Source organism: Sturnira hondurensis, unplaced genomic scaffold (assembly GCF_014824575.4).
Source record: "Sturnira hondurensis isolate 20B ecotype Veracruz unplaced genomic scaffold, ASM1482457v3 Scaffold0006505, whole genome shotgun sequence".
Lineage (NCBI taxonomy): Eukaryota > Metazoa > Chordata > Mammalia > Chiroptera > Phyllostomidae > Sturnira > Sturnira hondurensis.
The window spans coordinates 5,587,141-5,609,981 of NW_028079136.1; the positions used below are offsets into that span (position 1 = coordinate 5,587,141).

At 48.4% G+C, this 22,841-nt stretch overlaps 1 protein-coding gene and 1 pseudogene across 1 annotated transcript in view; one reads left to right on the plus strand and one right to left on the minus strand.

The window, feature by feature from the left end:
- The window catches only part of GALNT18 (polypeptide N-acetylgalactosaminyltransferase 18), a 316,738-nt gene that overhangs the window by 156,378 nt on the left and 137,519 nt on the right, over positions 1–22,841 (plus strand). The window contains exons 2-3 of the mRNA XM_037050063.1: positions 1,468–1,660; positions 15,984–16,150. Coding sequence (XP_036905958.1) covers positions 1,468–1,660; positions 15,984–16,150 — 360 coding nt within the window. The remainder of the gene's footprint in view (positions 1–1,467; positions 1,661–15,983; positions 16,151–22,841) is intronic.
- On the minus strand, positions 10,562–10,694 carry LOC118989821 (uncharacterized; annotated as a pseudogene).

Consider the following 22,841-nt stretch of genomic DNA (forward strand, 5'->3'; position numbering starts at 1 on the left):
TCTCCTTCATATATCCTGATCTATTTACAGCGTCTGAGTTTCCTTCTGTATCTTTAGGGCTAGTTGGCCACCAAGATGGCATACCCGACCTTGAGGACGCTAAAACCCTAGACCCCTGCCTATCCCCAGCCTGTACCTTGAAGTTACCTGGCATGGGTGTGTCATACACCTACTGGCTCTATGTGGACACCTGAGGGGACGTTGGCAAGTGCCCCGAACCTGTCTCTCCTGATCCTAATTTGCTTCTTTCTGGTCTCCCGGCTCTATCTTACCTATATCACGCCCCAAACCACAGAAGGCATAGTCCAGTGGACGAGGCATCTCTCCAGTTTCTCTGATTTCTGACTTTGAATGGTCTACCCTGACTACCTGTCTCTGGGAACAAATTTCAAAGTCCTGACCCATCAGCCTAAGTCCTGACAAGACCTGCCTATCACCACCATAAAGAAGGGATTCAAATGACCTGCCCGATTTCCCTTCCTATAACAACCTAATTGTCATATTTTATGCACTTATTTTGAGACATAGGCTGGTCTAAGTGCTTTATATACATTATTTTATGTAGTCCTCACAGATCTCAGGGTAGATGAGTGAGTATTATTACCCTCACATTACAGGTGGGGAAATTGCAGGGTAAAGAAGTTGAGTGTTTGCTTGTGGTCATGTAGCCAGTGCCCCGTGGAGCAGGGGTTTGTTTGACACCACGGTTGTGTTAATCCAAAGACTCTGTCTTATTTTCTTGGAGAGTTCCAGGGAAGCCGTGAGCTCTTCTTGACTTGTGGTGGGGGCTGCCCCTCAAAGTCTACCAGGGATCCAGTGAGCAGTGCCCCGAGTGTGGGGGCTCTGGGGCTGGACTGGCCATCTCCTGTGCTGCTGACTCCCGTTTCTGGTGGGCAGAGTCTGGAAGCAGCAGGAGGCAGTCTGTGGGGGGCCCTGGGAGCCAGGTGAAGGTCATGTGGTGGGGCCAGGTGATTCACAGCAGGGCCAGACCGTGGAGGAGGACGTGGGCTGGCAAGAACTGGGTAAGGGAGCAGACCCCCAGCTAAGGGACGAGGGTATGGGCCAGGCTCAGGACTGGCAGGGAGTCGGGGTACAATTTGAGAAAAGAAAAACAGATAGCCCCTTGTAGGGTCGAGGCCAGCATTCTGGCAGGAAAGCAGACTGAGAAAGGACGGGTTTCTGACTGGAAGCCATTGGGCATCAGGTCACATCTCTCAGCTCCTCAGAAGACCCTGGTGGGTATATTTCTATATCCCTTGGGCCTAGTGCTTATTGGGTAGAAGAATGGTTGGACAGAAGAATAAACGAGTTTGAGGAAGGATAAAGATTCCAGTCTTTTCCTCCTGCCCCCAAAGATGGAGCAAAAATTGTTTTACCCAAAGCCATGGTGAAGATGAGAAAGGGGTTGTCATGGCACATGTCGGTGTGCACTCTGACCCACTGTCTCCTTATCCCTTCTTTCTCCAGAGGCTCCCGCCAAGCCTGAGGAGGCCGAGGCTGAGCCCTTCACAGACTCCTCTCTGTTTGCACACTGGGGCCAGGAGCTCAGCCCCGAAGGCCGGCGCGTGGCCCTGAAGCAGTTCCAGTACTACGGCTACAACGCCTATCTCAGTGACCGCCTGCCCCTCGACCGGCCCCTGCCTGACCTCAGACCCAGTGGGTGAGCAGAGCCAGTGGCTGGGCTCTTGTTGACCTGCCTGGGCGGGGGGTGGGGGAGATGGGGGTCACCGGGGACAGAGCCAGGACTGGGCATTTGGATTCCTGGGTCCTTTTCCTGCTTTACCCGGGGTCTGTCTCCTTGGCCAGCACTGGGCAAGTCCCTCTCCCCCTTCACCTTCTTTAGCCTCGGTTTCTCCATCTGCTAAGCAAGGGGAAGGCTTTCTTCCATTCGAGATTTTGAGGATGAATAACCTAATTTACTTCTTAAGGGCACTAGAATCATCTAGCATTTCTGTTAATAAGTTATTTTAACCCAATTAGTTGCATTTGTATGGACAATTATATTTTTTTCTGTAAATTAGGTTTTTAAAGTGCATCCGTCTTCCGGAGCTAACAAGTCATTACACCTGATAGAGAAGTCTGTCTTGACTTCTCTCTTTGTCACAGAAGACATTCCTTTAAGGTTCAGTTAGATTTTTTATTCCTACTAATTATTAAAAACGTGGGCACGTACCACAGCTGAGAAAAATCTCATTAACTTGTGTGAGCTCCCCCCAACACACCTTCTTTTCCCTTCTCCTTATTTTAAAAATTGTCTTAAAGCTTCAAACCACAGTAAGCTTATACCTGGAGTTTTCAGGAAAGATCGTGCTGCTGGGTTTGGCTGCTGGGTCTGGGTTCTTTGGGGAGGAGAGCTCAGTTCTGCAGACACTAATTGAGCACCTGCTGTGTGCTGTATAATTAGATATCATTTTTTCCTGGCCTGGGGAGAATCTGGGTGGGCTCTAGAGAGGAAAGAGAAAGCAGCTGAGGACCTACAAGGGAAGAGAAGAGTACGTGTCCACGTAAGGCATATTTACTGAGCACGTACTGTGTGCCAACAGTCTAGGCATGGGGACAGCGCAGTGAATAAAGCAGGCAGGAGCCCTGGCCCCCACGCTCTTGCATTCTAGTTGTGGGGAGGCAGATAATGAACAAAACAAAGAAGTCTACTCTGCTGCATGTTAAGTGACAGCAAATGCTATGGAGAAACACAAAGTGGGAAAGAGAAACAGAGACTGCCTGGAATAGGAGAAGGGGTTGAATTTTTAATGAAGTGGTCAGAGAAGGCCTCAGTAAGAAGGTGACATTGGAACAAAGACCCAGAGATGAGGAAGCAAGTCATGTGAGTGCCTGGGGGTAAAGCTTTCTAGGCAGAGAGACCAGCAAGTGCAAAGGCCCTGAGGTAGAAATGTGTTTGGCGTGTTTGAAGAAGAGGAAGGAAGCCCATGTGGCTGGAACAGAGCAAGCAAGAGGGCAGTAGGTGGAGATGAGGTTAGAGGGGCAATAGGAAACGGGTCAAGTAAGGCAATGGTTCTCAATCTGGGCTGTGCATTGGACTCATCCAGAGCTTTAAAACGATCCTCACGCTGGGCTACACCCAGACCAATTAGACAAGAGTTTCCAGAGGAGACACTCAGTATCGAGTTGTTTATAGTTCTCGGGTGATTCCAATGTTCGGCTGATGCAGGGAAGGCTTCGCAGGCAGCTGCAAGGTGTGCGGCTTTTACTGTGCTCTAAGGCGGGGGTCCAGGGAAGAGCTTGAGCAGATTAGTAGGGCGCTTTGGTTGTCCTTTACAGAGGTCCCCCTGGCTGTGGCATTGAGGAGAGACCGAAGAGGCCAGGGAGGAGGCAGGGAGACCAGTTAGGAGGTTCCTGCAGAAATCTAGGTGAGAGGTGGTGGTGGCTTGGATTGACAGCTGTGGGGCAGCTGAGACAGGGCTGGGTTCTGGGAACGTCCTGAAGGTGACTTCCACTAGGTGCCACAGGGTCTCAGCCGCCCGGGAGCACTACAAAGAGACCACCCCTAGGGCTGGGAGAGAAGCAGGTCTGATGTAGGCAAAACCGAGAGACTCTGGGGAAAGGGTCCTCAAGAGGAGTTGGACTCCTACAGGGGTCTTGGCCGTGACTTTGCAGCCAGCTCTGATGCATAACACAGACCCAGCTCAGTACATGTTTTTCTAAACTAAAGGGGAAATAAGAAGGAAGCCAAGGAAAGAACGGCTCCTACAGACTCTAGCATGGCTGTAACAATGACGGGTAATTACACAGGGTTGGCCTATAGAGAATGCCCTTCCCCTTTGGACCACGCCAACCTGCAGTGAAGGAACTGGTGTGCTCTTCCCATTCAGAGGCATGGAAACCGTGGAGCGGAGAGAGTAAGAGTAATGTCTGAGGTCACACCTTCCCCTTCACCGAGAGAGGTGCCCTGTGGGCCATTTCTTTCTACTTCCACGGGAGAGGAACAGGAAGCCAGCGGGTGGTGGGGACAGAGGCCATATGGCCTTTCTCAGCAGGGCAGGGCGCCCTGGCAAGCACATTCCCCCTGAAGGAAGTACATTTTCAGAGGCAGCCGAGACCCCTGACTTTGCTGAGAAAAGGTCTCTGAAGGACTCCAGGGGGTCGGAGCCTGCAATTTCTTCCTGAGCTGTGGGGCAGGGACAGACTTTCCCTCTGTGCAGAGCTGTAGTTTATGGAGCTTTCGCGTCTCCCTGTGGGGCAAGGCCATGTTCACCAGCCCCTTTTTATAGCTGGAAGAATGGAGCATCTCTGATACGAGGTAGAGCGCTCCTGCACCGGGGCTCCCTCAGTGGCATTAACGATGCGGGTTCTCTTTGCACAAATACTCGGGGCGCTGTGCACAGCCTCCGTGCAGACACCCCCTCGGACTGAGGTGCCAGGGAACACCCCACACGAGCATGTGTGTAGGTAAAACAGCGCTTCTCCGTTATTTTCGTAAAACATCCCTGCCTTGTAACAAGGTCATTGCTTGGCTTACTCTGTTTAGCTCATTTTGGAAACATCTTTTCAATATCCGTTACTATCATCCTATTTCAAATTATACTGGCCAACACCCAGGGACACGTTTGGCACTTTAATTGTATTAACTCTTGACTCATTCATCACGGTGGCCTTCTGGAATAGGGCCTTGCTTCGGAAAAATGCCTTTCCTCACTCTCATACTCACAATACTTCTGGCCCCAAATGTGACTTTTTTTCCCCCTATACAACCCACTCCTCTGACACCAGCTGGGTGTCCACAATTCAGTTCAGTTTTGACACTGCGTACCTGGAGTTAGCATCATCCCCCACAGTTAATGGCTCAGTTCCCCCAGATTGCCCCCATTTAGATGTCAGTCACAAGTCCCAGGTTGTCATTGTCATTGGTCTTTTGACCAACTGACAATAAACTGGGGTTCCCATAACCCCCTCCTTGGGTTCAATAAGTTGCTAGAATGGCTCACGGAACTCAGGGAAACATTTACTGATGCTTACCAGTTTATTATTGAGGAGAGGATAGGAGATAGAGATGAACAGCTTTTGAAGAGATACAGAGGGTCCCAAGTACAGTCCCCTTCCGTCCTTGTGGAGTTGGGGTGTGTCACCCTCCCAGTGAGTGAATGTGTCCACCAGCCTTGAAGCTCTCTGAATCCCATGCGTTAGTGGGTTTGATGGATGCTTCGTCTCATAGGCATGACCGATTATTAACTCATTTCCCAGCTCCTCTCCTCTCCCCAAAGGATAAGGTGTAGGGCCGAAAGTCCTGAACTTCCAAGCATGGCTTGGTCTCTCTGGTAACCAGCCCTCCTGCAGGAGCCTAGGAAGCGCCACCTCATTACACTAAAAACTAATTTCTTATCAGGTGAGAAATTCCAAGGGTTTTAGCTCTGTGTCAGGAACTCCGGTCAAAGACCAAACGTTAGCAGGCACTGGGGGCAGACCAATACATATATTTCTAATAATTTCACTGAAGATTTTTAGCCTCCACTTTACAGAAGAGGAAACTGAGGTAATGAGATACGGAGAGATTATATAATGTGTTTATGGTCACCAGTTGGCAGAGCTGGGGTTTGAACCCAGGCATCCTGGCAAAGGAATCTGTGCTTTACTGCCTTTGGGTGTCAATTTGTGTCACTCTGACAGGGATGGGGGTAGCGACTGCTTCAACAGTTCTGATCAGTTCTGATCAGTTCTGATCTGCTCCAAAGAGCTGATCAGTTTGTCTGGGTCAGGAAGGTCTATCTCTTAAGTGTTGGAAACATTGTGTTAGTGGCCATTAGACCTGCTACCCAGGAGGAGAGAGATGCCGCAGCCACAGCTAGGGTTGGGATTCGGAACGTGGTGGGTGGGGGTGGGGCAGCATCTGGAGAGGAAACACCAGGCCAAATGCCAGTCTGCAGAAGAGCCGCTCCAGGTGGATCTGGCTTCAGCCCCAGGCGCCGTGCCTCTCCCTCCTGTTCTTTCGGTTTACCCGTGGGGACATCTGCTGCCGGAGGTGTTGTTGGGGTCAGCACTTTGCTCTTTGTGTTCTTGGTTTTGCTCTTCTTGACATTATGCTGGACTTTGGTCTTGGACCAGAAGGTGGGTGTTCTGAATCCTGCCCCATTCTTGCTCTCCTCACCTTTGGCCAATTCCTTGTTTTATCTCTTTCTTGGTGCTGAAAGATGACTCACCTTGTCACCTATCTGAGAGAAGACTGAACTGTACTTAGTGTCTTATATGTAGGACAAGACATAACCAGAAGGACAAATGTCCATCCCACTAGTTGTTAGGCTTCATTAATTTATTCAGTCAATAAATATTTATTGAGCACCTAGTGTATGCCAGGCACCAAGTAAGAGAGAAAAGGTGCATCTCAGCCGGGCTGGACTTTGCTTTATCACTCAGGTCCCCAGGTTCGAGCTCTAAACGTTCCCATGCTTCTGCTCCCAGAGACCACGCTCCTCCACCACCTCTGTAGGTGCCCAAGGACCAGCCTCCTAGGAGCCAAAGAGAAAAAGCTAAAAACAAGTTTTGACAGACATGTGGACTACATAAGTATATACATTTGTCAAAACACATCAAACTATGTAGTTAAGATTTGTACATTTTTTTGCATGTAAATGAAACATCAATTATTTTTTAAAAGTGAGTGTGAGAAAGAAATCAGGGAAGCCCTTTGGAGAGGGAGGATGGAGGAGACACGGGGGAGGTTGGTGGGTTTTGAGAGGACGGGTTGTGGCTGGGGAGAAGGATGATCCTGGGGGCAGGGGTTAAGGCAAGCTTGCCATCTGGGGCAGGGGGGGTAGAGGTGGGCCCTCCACCCCAGATGCGGTGGCTCAGGCAGGTGGGTGACCGCCAGTCTACAACAGCAGGCACATACTGTGTTTTTTCTACAGGCAGTGGTTATTTCCAAACAGGGCCCTGGGGTGTTTGGGTAAGAAGGAAGGGGCTTTCCAGTGTCAAGCTTCAGGGCTATCATGTTGCCATGGCAACTCCCTGACCTACCTCCAAGATGGATCAGGGCAGAGCCTCCAGCAGGTGCTGCTTCCTGCCTCTTGTTAGCAGAGCTTCAGAGGCTCCTGGCTAAATGATGTCACCTTTCTCTCCTGCAGTCCCCTGAGGACCACGCCCTCCCTTTCATAGAACAGGCTCTCCAGGTTGACTGATGGGTTAGAGCCTAAGGCTGAGGCATGAGGGATTGGTAAAGGAGATGGACTATTTTCTGCAGCCCAGGTGGGAGTGGCTGGGACAGATCCACACACACTCCCAAGGGTGCTCTGGGTCCTGAGCTCGAGAAATCTTGTGTGAACATTCAAGTGGAGAGGAGCAGGACAGGATGAGAGAAGAGAGGATGCAGCCTGGAACCAGGGCCTCAGTCCATCTGGGAGCAGGTTAGGGTCCATCCAAGGTGGCTGTGGTGTTTGCTGCCGCCACCCTGGGTATGGCCACAGGTGTGTGTGTATGGGTTGGAGGACTGGGGGGATCTTCATGATCTCTAGATAGACATCTAAGACCTCAGTTTCAGGGGCCAGCTGGGCTGGCTTCATGGGTGTGTGTGGCAGGTAGAACCAAGGCCCCCCAGGGATGTCCTACTGCCTGGAACTGATGAAGACAGTGTGTTACACGGCTGCGAGTGACGGTTGCAGATGGAGTTAATTAGGGTGCTAATCAGCTGCCTTCAACATAAGATTATCCTGGCTTATCTGGATGGGCCCACTGTATCAACTGTGAGGGCACTTAAAAGTGGAAAAGAGATGTAGAAGAATCAGAAGTGGCAACGTGAGGACTTGACCAGCTGCTGCTGGCTTTGAATTTGGGAAGAGCCATAAGCCAAGGAACGTGAGCAACCTTCAGATACTAGAACAGGCATGAAAACAGATTACCTCCTGGAGCACCCAGAAAGCAACAAAGTCCTGCCAACACCTAGATTTTAGCCCAGTGTGGCCTGTGTCATGCTTCTGACCTCTGGAACTATGAGACAATACATCTGTGTTTTTAAATTTATTTTCATTTGAATTTTCCTTTATTTTTATTATTGACACTATTACAAATGTCCCCACTTTAAAGATTTTTTATATATATTTATTTTTTAGAGAGAAGGAAAGGGAGGGAGAAAGAGAGGGAGAGAAACATCAATGTGTGAGAGATACATCCATCGGTTGCCTCTTGCACGCCCCCAACTGGGGACCTGCTGCTTAACTCGGGCATGTGCCCCGACTGGGAATTGAACCTGCGCAGATGTCTCCACTTTACATTTGTGTTGTTTTAAGCCACCAAGTTTGTAGTGATATTTTACAGCCACAACATTAGTATTAGGAAACGGACATAGCATGTGGCCTATTGCAGAGGATCCCAAGAAGACTGGAAGAACTCTGCTTGGCTTAATGCTTTTCTGTCACTTTGTTAAAATTCTGAATCATTTTTGAATGGGCACCACCATACTGTCTTTTTGCACTGGGCCCCACAAATTACGTAGCTGGTCCTGGGGGAAAGGGGGTGGTTCTAGGGGGAGCAACCGGGATCATGCCTGCGGGACCCTCTGGGATTTGCCCCCCAGAGGCTGATGATTTCCACCAGGGCCACCACTCACTTACTTACTTACTGTGTGCCAGGTGCTGTGCAAACAGCCTGATGTCTGCTTTTATTTCTTTTACTTTATCCTCACTTCCCTCCGAGGTAGTTACTATTTCCATTTTATATAGTAGAAGACTGACTATTTGCAAGGTTAAGCAACTTAGTTTAAGTTCCCACAGGCTGTATGGGGCAGAGTTGGTAGTTTTACCTGGGGCTTGTGTCTGCAGGGCACTACCTTGGCACCCGGGGCTTCTCCAGGTTTGGGAGCTTGGCTCTGTGGAGAAGACCTGAAAGTCCGATGAAAGTGTGTGTTCCTTGACGGCAGCCTGAGGACAAAGGGGCCCAAGAAACACCCTTGGGTAATGATCCTGCTGTTGCATTAAAAATATGAACTGCACAAACACAGTCACAAGGAAATAATTCTGAAGTAAAGCAGTCTGGGGAAAATATTTCTGGTTCTTGGTAAATGTTAAGCTTGTTATGGGCCAGTAGTGTCATGTGGATGTTCTTTTTTTTCCTCCCAAGAATAAACACCTTCATTACAGGAGCTTTTCCCCCTGCTTTAAGGAGCTTTTAAAAAAGAGGGGCAAGAGGATTTATTTGCCTTTCCCCAGGCAGAGCTCCAGCCCCTTGCCCTCCAGCACACGGCCACCTGCTCGGCCACAATGCACGCAAGCAGCTCGCCCGGCCAGGCCTGCTCCTGTGGAGGACCGCTGCTTGTGCCGTTCCTTTCCCTTTCATCTTATTTCTTCTGGATTTTCCTTGATGGTTTTTTGTTTAAAATCTCTTCCTCCCTGAGAGTCAGCTTGGCCTGCTTCTTGCGGCCCAGGGGCAGTGCACAGCAGGACTCGTAACACTGTCAGTGCGGTGTGCCGCCAATGAGCACAAAGCAGTTCTTTACTAGGGTCTTGGTACGGAGCGGTTTGTCACTGGATGCATTGTGGACAACATCGATAATCCTCGCTGTGCACGTACAACACGCGGAACCCCAGGAGCAGTCGCCCACGTCCAGCCTCCAGGCTCGGAACTTTCTGTTGCCTACCCCACACAGGCTGTACGTACGCGGCAGGGGCACATCCTAGTGTTGGCAGCAGGACGTCCCAGCTCATATTTTCGCTTCTTGTGGTGGGGCTTTCGCTTGTCCCTGGTCTTGCAGTGCTTGTGCCAGTTGTCCTGAGAGATGCCCCTGGCTTTCAGTTGTTTTTAAAGGTAATGTAATCTTGAGCTATATTAATAGAGATAGAAGGTCTTTAAAAGGGGATGTGACAGTTTTATTTTACTCTGCTACTCAAATCACAACGGCAGAAATGGATTGTAAGGGAAGTAGAGAACATACATGCTTCAAAGAGAACAACCTGGCAGAAACACTGGGTAACTTGACAAACAGATGAAGCTTCTGCTTAGATTTTAGAGTATTTAAACCCTGATTACCTGGGTTCCAAAGTCGGGTCTCTCATTTACAAGCTGGTTGACTACCAGCAAATTGCTTAGCTTCTCTGTGCCTTGCTTTTCTGTGAATTAGTGATGGTAATACAAAGATTAAATTGGAATAAATGTAGAACCCTTAGAACATTGCCTACCGTGTAATAACTGCTATTTAGCTTTTTGTTACTTTTATTAGCTGGATCTCTGATTTTTCAAAGAGATGGCTTGGAGGATGCTATCCTGGTTTTAACTATCTGAAGGACCACTGTGTGAACAAGGAGCCACACAGGACAGGCTACCTGCCCTGGCACTGGAGAGAAGAGGGCAGGCCCTGCAAGACCAGTCAGACAGAGGTCCTGGAGAGCGATTTCTCCCCTGTCTGTATTCTGGGCACCAGAGGCTGCGGCCAGGCTCTGCTGGACAGCAAAGATGCCCCGTCCTCCTTTCTCGGACCCATGGGCCCCACCTACCCTTCCCCCACATCCCTCAGCTCTCCTTGCCACAGACCTGTCCAGCTCACCGACAAATGCTCAGTCCTCTTCATGGCTTCTCCACCATAGCCAGCTGACTTTTGTCCCCTGAGTGGCCGTCCATGGAGCCCCAGGGATCCCATTGTCCCCATGTTTCTAAGATATAGGAACAAAGAGCCGCCCGGCTTTTCATTGACTGTTTATATTTTAAACTGATAAGAACAGATACTATACTTGATCTTAGCCAAGAGGCCGAGAAGCGATGTTTATATTTTAAGTGATTTGTTTTTCCGTTGTCCTACTTGCAGTCTACGTCTGACAGAGCAGATCCTTTCCCAAATAGGTAGCGTCACCTGAAAGGATGTTTGTAGAATTTCGCCTCTGGTTGACAGTTGGCCGTCCTGGTGATCACGTGTACTTAGTAGTTTGGTTGTGAGCGATTCCCGTGCTGGATTCTGTTCCTGGATCCGCTGGCTCCTTTCTCTCGCCTTACAAACTGTTCAAACTCCCCATTTTCAGGTGTCCACTGTCTCCTCCACCTCTGAGTGAGAGGGGGTGTTTTGCCAGATCCCCGAAGGCCCTGGCTACGCTAAGTATCGCTATCCTGCCAGCATATCCCCTCCTTTACAGACCCTTTGGCTTGTTGGGTTGTTTGTTCTTGGATTATTATTGGATTATTGTTGCAGTCAGGCAGGAAGTACCGTATTTTCGGACCATGAGACGCACCTAGGTTTTAGAGGAGGAAAATAGGGGGAAAAATTGAAGCCAAAGATGTGGAAAATATTTATTAACACAAGTAACATAATACTTCACCAGTGTAAATATAAAGCTACATTTAGACTGTAGACTAAATTTCCTCCCAAATTGCGGGAGGGCAGGTGATGTCTTTTAGTCTGAAAATTTGGTGCATGTTCAACTCAAGGGTTTCTGTTCCATCAGATCACAGTGAAATTCCCTCTCACAGAGCTTGCATAAGCCTGAATTCATGCTACTATTCACCATTCTAGTATTTATTAGTTTATTTATTTAGCTGGACACCCAGTGCTTTCTGGGTAGACATTGCGGGAGGCACAGGGGGTACCAGGTGAGCAAAGGAGATGTGGCCTTGACCTCACTCAGCTTATAGTCTAGTTGAGACAGTGCTGTCTTAATACCATAAAAACGTATTGCAGTAGTATATATGTGTCGTGAAAGAAAAGCAAAGGATGCGGTGGGAGTCTAGTGGGATGAATTTCAGCCCAGGAGGTTCAGAGGTCAGGCATGTGCTCTCAGGGAGGAACTGAACTCACAGATGCCTGCAGGTGGCTGGGATTCCTGGTAGACTGATGCCTGCACATGATCACATAATCACACAATCAGAGGCTGCAGGTCTAGACTGTGGAGGGGGATGGATCGGTTCAGGACATCCTCACCTGTGCATCCTCTTTGCTCCCTTCTCAGAGAGCTGTATCTCTAATGGGGACTGTCTGTGTCCACAGCTTGCTTGCTGCCAACGTTCTGCTTCCTGCCCCATCTGCTGTCCTGAACTTCTGCTTCTGCCTTCTTAGGTAGCTCACATTTAACTTCCCATTAACAGTGGCTTGATAGGGTGGCTGGTCCTTTGATTGCTATTAAAAAATCATATTTCAAAAATTGGAAAAGGCATGGCATGCTTAAGGAATCATTCTGGCCTTTCTCATTAAGGCTCCCCTCCACCTCCCCATCTCCTTGGTCCCTTCACTGCAGTTAAATGAGCTGCTTCCCTTTTCTTGCCCCTCCTCCATCACAGCACGGTTCCCTGGGCCCCACTGGCCTTTGTATGGCTCAGCTTCTGAGTGCCCATTGAGTTTCTGATCAAACCTCTCCTCCTGGCAGAGCCCTCCCCTGACCACTTCTAGCACAACCCACTATCCTCTCACCCGGTGTTACTTTCATCTCCGCACTTTCATAAAACTGTTCACCTGTTCACTTCCATGTTTGTCTGGTTCCCCAGTCAAAGCGCAAACTCCACTAGGACAGGCACTTTGTCTGCATCCTCCTGCATCCTTGGTGCAGAACCTACCTCCTGGAAGAAACTCAGTAAGCATTAATTCCATTGAATGTAAGAATGAATGAACTCTGCACCAATCTGTTAATCTGATGGCTTTATTAAAATTGTAAGTAGGTAGTGGATTTAGGAAAAGGCTCTGTTCTTTCCCTTGCTCCACCATTTTTTTTGATGAGAGAACAGGAGAGCTTGAAATAGAAGGGGAGAAGTTTCTGTAAATTTCTGGTAACCATAGAGACGGTGATTATAGTTTATTAATTTCCTCCTCTTAAGCAGGCTGGGGCCCCGTGGCGATTTCGCCAAATTGCTCGGTGCTGGTTGTCCCCCAGCCTTCCTCATTAAGGAAGAGCAGGCCTGGTCCTATTCTGCAGCACTTTAATTACTGACAAACAGAAACCCTGTGTTATTATGCTCATTATTTCATGTGCTAACCTAGCTGTGCCTCCCACTTTGGAGCAATGCAACATGGTCACCAGCCCTGAACCCCTGGAGCCTTTGGTGGCTGGTGGTGGGTGTGGGCAACCTCCTCTCTGAGCCCAGGGCCTGGGACAGGGCTGTCATTTCTGCTCTGTCCTTTCCTTTAACTTTCCCGAAGATGGGATCTCAGTGCCTTCTGGAACAGTGTTTACTTTCAGCCAGAGAAGTGCATGGGCATGGTTTCCTGACCACTAAGGCGATGCTTGCAGGGGAGGAACTGGACATGTCCCTGGGGAACCATGGCACTCCTTCTTATTTGGAATCTTTAATGTGGTCTGATTTCAGGGCTACATGTTCCTCCTCCCACAGGGAATGACATGCAGACTTTCATGAGTTTGCCCCATGTCCTTTGGATAAGAGATCTCCAAATGGCTTCAGGGTTTCAGTGGAATGAGGGGCAATGAGACAGTTCAAGGCAGTCTCTTCTACACTTATTTCTTCTTAAGGAAAACACCCTGGTGTAGATATCAGAACAGAGTTGATATCTTGGCAGCCAACTGATGGTGGGGACTCAACCCCTCTGAATCTCAGTGTCCTCATCTGTGAAATGGGACTGCACTTGTCCTTCCATCTCTCATTCATTCATGCTGAGACTCTGACCCTAACTTCATCCTTGTTCTGAAGGCTGGCCCCCTGTGATGAATGAAGGGCGGTATGCCTGCTGGAGTGAGCCTGGGTGGGTTCTGGCAGTAGAAGTCCCTGGGAGGAGACCTAGTTCCCTCCTGAGGCAGATCATCTGAGGTCTAGTAGCCTCATCCAGGCGTGGCTACCATTTTAGAAAAACTAAGACTTTCTGTTGGTTGAATTTTCTATCCCATTGGTTTTATTTATTTTTTTATATATTTTGTTGATTATGCTATTACAGTTGTCCCACTTTTTTCTACCCTTTATTCTCCTCCACCCTGTATCCACCCTCCCACCAGCATTCCCCTACCTTAATTCATGTCCATGGATCATACATATTAAGTTCTTTGGCTTCTCCATTTCCCAAACTATTCTTAACCCCTCCCTGTCTATTTTGTACCTACAATTTCTGTGTCTTATTACCTGTACCTTTCTCCCCATTCTCCTCTCTTCCCCTCCACACTGATAAACCTCCATGTGATCTCTATTTCTGTGATTCTGTTCCTATTCTAGTCATTTGCTTAGTTTGTTTTTGTATTTTTTTAAGTTTAGTTGTTGATATTTGTGAGTTTGTTGTCATTTTACTCTTCATAGTTTTGATCTTCTTCTTTTTCTTAGATAAGTCCCTTTAACATTTCATATAATAAAGGCTTGGTGATGATGAACTCCTCTAACTTGACCTTATCTGGAAAGCACTTTATCTGCCCTTCCATTCTAAATGAAAGCTTTGCTGGATAGAGTAATCTTGGATGTAGGTCCTTGCCTTTCATGACTTTGAATACTTCTTTCCAGCCTCTTCTTGCCTGCAAGATTTCCTTTGAGAAATCAGCTGATGGTCTTATGGGAACTCCTTTGTAGGTAACTGTCTCCTTTTCTCTTGCTGCTTTTAAGATTCTCTCCTTATCTTTAATCTTGGGTAAGGTAATTATGATGTGCCTTGGTGTGTGCTTCCTTGGGTCCAACATCTTTGGGACTCTCTGAGCTTCCTGGATTTCCTGGAAGTCTATTTCCTTTGCCAGACTGGGGAAGTTCTCCTTCATTATTTGTTTAAATAAATTTTCAATTTCTTGCTTTTCCTCTTCTCCTTTTGGCACCCCTATGATTCAAATGTTGGAATGTTTAAAGTTGTCTTGGAGGTTCCTAAGCCTTTCCTCATTTTTTTTTGAATTTTTGTTTCTTTATTCTGTTCTGGTTGAATGTTTGTTTCTTTCTTCTGCTCCAAATCTTTTATTTGAGTCCTGGTTTCCTTCCCTTAAGTGTTGGTTCCCTGTATACTTTGCTTTACTTCACTTTTTCCTCTATTTTATGACCATACTCAACCATTTCTGTGAGCATCCTGATTACCAGTGTTTTGAACTATGCATCTGATAGGTTGGCTCTCTCTTCATCACTTAGCTCTATTTGTGGAGTTTTGATCTGTTCTTTCATTTGGGCCATATTTCTTTGATTCAGCACATGTGATATGTTGTAAGGGGCAGAGCCTTAGGTATTCACTAGGCAGGCAATCCATGTTGCTGCACTGTGGCACTGTATATGGAGGAGGGGTACAAGAGGGAACAATGCCGCTTGCTCAGCTCTCAGCTTGCTTTCAGTCACTTCCCTTGCTACCCACAAGCAAATTGATCCCTTCTGGTGCTGATTCCTGGGTGGATGGGTTTGTGTACATTGTAGGACCCTGTGGGTCTCTCCAACACTCTCCTATGAGGCTGGCAATTTCTCCTGCTGCTGCAACCCCGACAGATTTTTACAGTGCGAGGTTTTATTTCCCCACACTGGAACTCTGTGGTCTGTCTTGCTCCCCAGTTACTCCTCCTGGTTTAGTCCTCACACAGATGTGGGACTGCCTGGTCTACCTGCCACCACCATGCTGTGCGTCCTCTCTGCCACCACTGCCCATCTTTGCCCCTGCTACTGATCTGGGTGAATATTTCTTCTTTAATTTCTTGGTTGTCAGTCTTCCATACAGTTTGATTTTCTGAAAGTTCTGGTTATTTTTTGTTTCTTAAATTTTTTGTTGTCTTTCTTTTGGTTGTGTGAGGAGGCAAAGTGTATCTACTTATATCTCCATCTTGGCCAGACATCTCCTATCCTGTTGGTTTTAGAAATGTTGAGTCAATCTCCCAGTAAATATTCAGTGACTACTTACTGGGGTTCAGGTACTGCACTAGGTGCCAAGGGTCTATTTAGCTGGCATAGTCATTGACAAATTCAGACTCTGCTGTGGGGAGAACAGTTTTAATAATTGGGAGCCAGTCTGCCATACGTTTGTGGCCTGTCTTAAGTGTATCAAAGGAGGGGTCTGTGGAGGAACCTGGAGTTCTGAGCCCTCCAGAAAAACTGGAGCCGAGACACAGGGTATACAACACCTGGGGTGACTCCAAAGGAGTCATTGAAAGATGTAAGATCCTAGCTATTCTTCTTTCCAGGTGCCGCAACCTCTCATTTCCTGACAGCCTGCCAGAGGTGAGCATCGTGTTCATCTTTGTCAATGAAGCACTCTCGGTGCTCCTGCGCTCCATCCACTCAGCCATTGAACGCACGCCGTCCCACCTGCTCAAGGAAATCATCCTGGTCGATGACAACAGCAGCAATGGTGAGTGATTGAGCCCCTTGCTCTGTGGCTGACATTTATCATGAGGGAGACAGGCAGGGGACTGGCTTCCACATCTTCAGTGGCTACCCACCATCACCTCGCTTGTGTCCTAGGAATGCAAGCCTAAAAAACTCTCATTCCCCAATGGCTAACATGAGGATAGCCTGTCTAGCCACCCTACCTCGCTCCACCCACACCTGCTGTCCCCCCTCACCTCTTCCACTGTAAGAAGCCTAGGAATGGAAAAGCCATCCTTCCCAGAGTGAGGGCACGCCTCAAGCAAGATGCATCCCCAGGCCTCATTCCACTGCAGTTCCTCGTGTCACAAAAGAGGGAAGGGAATGAGATACTAGAAAGAAGGAAGCCTTGGAGTCTTTCATTTCTCCTGCAGTGAGAACCTTATCGTGGCCTTAAGGATGCCTTTGTTCTTTGGTTCTTATGGGGGGAAGAAAAGGGAAACTGATATTGAATTTGAGACATTTGGATACAGAAAGTGAGCCAAATAGAGAGGACTTCATATTTGAATTTAAAGAGTAGGACTTTATTTTGTAAAGGGCGATGACCACTGAAAGTTTTTGGTAAGAGGAATGACGCAGTCAGAACTGGCCAATGGGGAGGTTTGGCTGTGGTTTATGGCATTGGTTGTGGGAAAGCAACAGCTAGAAGAAGGAACTAGATGAGAAGGCAATTGCAGCACTACAGCCAAGCAATCAAGGGGCCTGGGGTTGTTGTGGGTGTGGAAACCGAAGGCAAGATATGGGCCTGAGAGATTCTAGGAAGGAAGCATCTACTGGATCTCTTGACTGATAGGCCATGGGCAGCTGGGCCAAAGGTGGGCTGGTGAATGACTCAGCTTCAAGCCAGGATGACTTGGGATGATGGTGCATTCCCGGAAAAGGGAGGCAGGAGGAACAGTGGGATGGGTACAGTGGTTTTTCATCAGAGATGGGGAACGTGCAAGCACAGAGCTTTAGGGAGTATTGTAGAGGTGGTACCGTTAAGTGGCTTAGCTGTGGTGGTGATAACCCAGAGCCATACATGACAAAATATGGATATAGATCTGCAGAGAGAGATCTGAACAAGCTCTGCAGATTGTGGGAACATCAGTGTCCACATTTACATGTGGTTCTCCAGTTGTGTTAAGATGTTAATGTTAGGAGAGGCTGGCTGAAGGGTGCAGGGGACCTCTTTGTACATTTCTGTGTACTTCCCTGTAAAGCTGCAATTACTTCAACATGCAGCATAAAACAAACAAGTCTCTCCCAGAAGAGTCTAATTCTGTGTGAGGTGGAATCTCACCCCCTCTGGTTTTAAAAAGCATCCTTAGTGACTCTTCTGTTGCACAGCTCTGATTGAGACCCTCTGACTAAATAAGAAAGATGTAGGTCTGCTTTTGCACATGGTGAGTTTCAGTGCATGGTGTGAAGAGAAAGAACTCTGGACTAAAGTCTAAAGTCTCGGGTTCTAGGACCTTCTTGACCATGGATGAGTGACCACAGGAATGTTTCTCAACTTCTCAGAATCTCAGTTTCTTCCCCTGTAAATGGGGCTGATAATCCTCCCTTGCCTGCCTCACCTGCCTGTCATGGTCAAGTGTGGGGCTGCGCATCGAACGCTGTCAGTGTTACCCTTCCCCAGCCCCTGCCTCATTTCCAGGAGACTGCCACATAGATAGCATACTACACAGCTGGAGCTCAAGAGCAAAATGTGGGGACATGAACTTGGAGCCTTGTACACAGAGTAATTGAGGCCATTGACTGGGAGGAGAGGGTGGCAAAGGGAAGAGAGATGAACAAAAAACAGAAGTTGAGAGAAAACTGAGTATACGACAGGTAGGACTCAGGAGGAAGAGGGTTAACTGGCGAGAGGCAGGAGGGACGGCAGGAGCATCTAGAGGGTGACACGGATACACGGGCAAGAGAATTTCAGGAATGAGCATCATCTGTTTGGATGAATCCGCAGACAGGTGGGAGGACACAGAGGCTGGGGAGGAGCCAGAGGATTTGGAAGGTTTGGGGCATGGACACCTCAGCAAGAAGCTTAAAGTGTTGGGATGGGGCTGCAGAAGCCGGGTCAAGGTGAAGAGCAGGTGTGGAGGTCGATTTTCTGTCAGGAATTGCGACTGTGAGAGGGATCAGGAGCTGAGGCAGGAACCGGAGCAACATTTTACACACACACATTACATTGTAAAACAATTTTAAAATTTAACCATAATCTACAGCAAAAATACATTTATATCATGACCCAGGATGGCACGCCTACTCACACCCAATTACATGCACGTACCACTGAAACAAAACATTTAAGAAACAATAGTTAACCTTATAAATGTGTGAAGCATGCTATTTTCTATTGTAGTCTGGTCTATGTTACTGTATTGTATTGTATTGTATTGTATTGTATTGTATTGTATTGTATTGTATTTCTCTCTTGTTTGAAAGTCAGGTTGTTCTCAAGACCCTAACTGCACATTAGAATTGCTTAGAGAGCTTCTAAGAAATCCACAGGACCATCCCTTAGCTCTGGTCATTTGATTGGTCTGAGAAGCAGGTGCTTGAGGCCTTTGGTCTTGGGTGGAATCACTGAGTCCCCTGAGGCCAAGTGGTGGAGCAGGGCCTGTGAGGAGGGCAGAGTGGAATCCTGGGCTGGGAAACCAGTGTTGCCTCTGGGAAGAAAGAGCCCATCTTCCTCCCCCTCAGGAGGATCTGATGGGGGATTAGGGAGATAGCTAGAGGCAGTGAGGGTGTGGCAATGGGGGCTGAGAGGCTGGCGGAGCAATAGCACCACCCTCGGGTTTGCAGGACCCTGAGGTGGGGTGCAGGGCCTGGTGGTAAGGGGTCTGGTGCCTGCTGGAGTGCCCCTGTGTGGAATGGGACAGCGAGGTGACCAGTCATGGGACTCCCTCAGAGCAGCCTGAGCTAAGCTCTTAGGAGGGGAGGAACAGGCACTTCAGGTTATGGCTCTTGGAGGAAGTGAGCTGCTTCTAGCCTCAGCGGAGGGCTGAAGGGTCCTTCAGAGCCTCCCAGCCTGACTTGGGAGAGGGCAGCTATGGCCCCCTCCTGGGCAGGCTGCCTTTGGGGCCTGTTTCTGTCCGGCATCGTCTCACTCAGCACAGGACTTCCACTGATCTCACACCCGGCCAGCTCAGCTCCCTTCATGCCACAAAGGCAGAGTGCCCTGCCTGGGCCAAGGGCAGGAAGGGAATGAATGACAGGTCCCATCCAGTTCCTGACATCAGGGAATCGTGCAAATAAATGTAAAATGGGGATGAAACGTAACAGGACTTGGCTTCAGATCTCAGCCCTACCACTTCCTGGTTGTCAGTCTTTTGCTTTGTTTTTTTATATGAGGACCTCAGGCCCTGCCCTGCCCTGCCTGTCCCTCAGTCACTGAAGATCACGTGAGGCAATGAGATTGAAAGTGCCACGGAAGCTGCAAGGTTCTAAGAGAGAGTTAAAGCAGCAGTAATAAAAATAACAACTAGAATACCTGGCATGTAGCCACTGCTTAGACGCAGCCCCTGTTTTTGTCTTTCCTGAAACAGTGTGCTTGCCGATGAGAAGGGCATGGAATTTGGCATTAGGCCAGCCTTTCAGTTCCAGCTCTTTCTAGCTTCTTCCTAGCTGTGAGTTCTTAACCTCTGTGAGCCCTATTTTCCTTATCTTTAAAATTGGGATGTATAATTCCTACCTCTGGGATTATTTGGAGGCTTGAACAAGATAACGGAGGATGCAAGGACGTTGGCATTTAAAGCTGAAAGTGAATCAGGAGTACGGAGCTTTCAGAATGTCTTCCTTGTTAAGCCTTCCTTCCCAGGTGTTGGTCACAGTTCTGTGTGTCCTGGTTCCTTGCGACCTCTTCTGCAGGCACCTTTGCTTTGGGTTTGTGCTGTGTTTCCGTAAGTGCGGGAAAGGGGAAGTTGATTACCGCTTCCTTTATCCAAGCCCTTCGGACCTTTAGCTGGGTCACAGAAGCCAAGGGCTGAAGGCTCTGCAAGTGCTCCCTGTGTAGGAATCTGAGGGTCTGTTCTCTGCCTCTTAAGCAATTTCCTAAACAAGCTTCCCTCTTTCGGGGACTGACTCCAATATAGGATGCTGACACTATGCTAACGTGATCTCAAACTTTAGTGTTTAAGCTTGACTAAAAATAGGGAGATTCTGATCAGCCTCATTCCTGCGTTAGGATATTTGTTCTTGCTGTTCTCACCATCTAGAATGCTCTTGCCCCACCGCCACCCCTCCCTCCCCCCATATCTGTACAGCTTGTTCCTTTGCCTCTTCAGGTCTTTGTTCAAATACCACCTTGTCACCCTATTTAAAATGGCAGCCCTTACCTCTATTACTCCTCATCCCTTCCTTCCTTCTTTTCCTTTAAAGCACCTATCACCATCTGATACACTGCACTTACTTGATGACTTCCTTATTTACTGGGGTGCTTTCTCTCCACCAGTATGTAAGTTCCATGAAGACAGGGAGATTTATTTTGTTTATTGCTGTATCTCTAGCACCTAGAATAGTACCTGCTACTTGTAGGTGTTCAATAAATATTAATTCAATGAAAAGAATGAGTGAGTTTTGATTCTGTGGGTCTGGAGCAATTGCTAGGTGTCTGCATTTTAATAAGCATCCCAGACCATTCTGATGCAGTGGGCCATTCTAATTGTCGTCCTCCATTGGCACTGTGGACTACAGTGTGTTTTCCTGGGATGGGGCCCTGGGACCCCCTGCTGCATCCCGAGGAGATGGCATGAGTGGTGGGTAGAATGCAGAGCAGGGCAGGGACCTTCTCTTGCTGTTACCTGAAGCAGGCCTGAACTTAGGACCCATGCACAGAGTCACATGGCCAACTCTGAGCTTCCCCTTTCAGTGTCACCCAGCCCCCCGGCCTTGCCCTGTCCTCCTTGCAACTCCGGGGCAGTGCTTCTCCTCCCTGGCTCCCCTTCCTTGTTATCTCAAGGAAGTGGTGGGAACCCGGCTTGCAGCCTCCTAGTTTTAATTACTGTGCTTTTCAGTGACTCCCAGTGGGCCAATGTCTTTAGCTGGGGCTGAGTGATTCAACCTTTACAGACCTCCAGAGGGAAGGAAGCCCCAGGATTTACAGCTGATAGAGTCATCTCTGCCTTTAAGTCTTGGCATTCATTTTCTTGTTCGTTCCTTTCTTCCTTCCTTCCTTCATTGCCTCATCAGGTTTTTGATGACCATGAATTTTGTGCCAAGTCCTTTGACACATGGCTAAGCCATCCCCCCTTCCCTTGTGAACTCACTCATGTGACACAGGTGTTCCTGTAGACGTCACAGGGCAGGTGCTCAGTGAGATGAGCCCGTTCAGTCTCCTTCATCAGCTGCCCCAGAGTCACCACATCCCACCATCTAGCCACTCCCACTTCCAAAAAGTTTGTTCTTTGTATTCAGTTTCTGTTTCCTTTTTAAATTCATATCCTCTTTTGATAAACTTAAAAGTTACACACTCTTCTCTCGTGCTACTTGGCCCTTCAAAATGAATCTGAATTTTGTGACTACTACTACAAATTCAAATACTTTTTTTAAGAATCCCAATCCCTGGAGACTTTGACCTGCTCTTGGCTGGCAGTGACTTGCTCAGCCTAACCCAGCTTGATGTCTGAACTCTCCTGCTGCTTTCCAACAAGAGAATGGCTGGTTTCTAGCACCTCACACACCTGAAGCTGGGATGAAGTGGCCTCTCCCATGGGCTATTGAGATCCTTTCCTTGTAATTCCTACCTTCTCACTGACCTCATTTGCTCAAAGCTTCCCATGTCTGTTGGCAGGAAGAGGCAAAGAACTAGACAGGCCCTAAGAGACAAGGAGAACAGAGGTGTCCCTTCCCCAGTACAGCATCAGGGAAGCAGATAGGCTGCTAGTAAAGTCCCAGCTGGCTCTTGGGAGGAAACTGAGGCCCTACATCTGGCAGAGACTCACCAGGGCCCCACAGCATGTGAACAGCAGAGCTGAGATAGGACCTTCAGTCTTCTGACTCCCATCCCAGCCTGTGTCCCTGCTTGGCCCAGTGGCCAACCTTCCTGCTGCCTCCACTGTATGTGGACATGGTGGCCCGCGGCAAGGAAGCCCAGGTTTGGTTACGGTGGCTCAGAAGCAATTGCCCTGCTTAGCCCTTTTCTAGAAACTACTGCCCACCCACACTTTAACCCCCTTTGCCCAGCTCCAAGCTTCAGGGTCCACTCAGGTGCCACCGCTTGCAGAAAGTCTTCATCACTTTGCACTGCTCCCGCACAGGCTGGATCCGGGAGTGCACACACAGGCGCTACCTTCCTCCCTCTCACAATGTTTGAACTGGTTATTTGCTCACTAAATTTCAGTGAGCCACTTAATACAGACTAGCTAAGGTGACTGTGTGGGAGGGACACAGTGCCGAGCATCTCAGTGTCCCTCCAACTAGCACGGTGCCCTGCACATACGAGTCACTAAATCAATTTTGTGACAAGTGAACAGGGAGGTAGATGTGATTACTATCTCCATTTCATAGATGAAGAAGCTAAGTCTCAGATAAGTAAAAACAATAAAAATTTTTAAAGTGACCAGGCAGGGCTCAAGTTCACATAGCCAGAAAGTATTGGGCTCAGAATTCAAACTCAGATCCTCTGGCCCTGGAATCCATGTCTCTGCTACTCATCACACTTCTGGGAGCCTGGGGGACATGTGGGCATAAGTTCA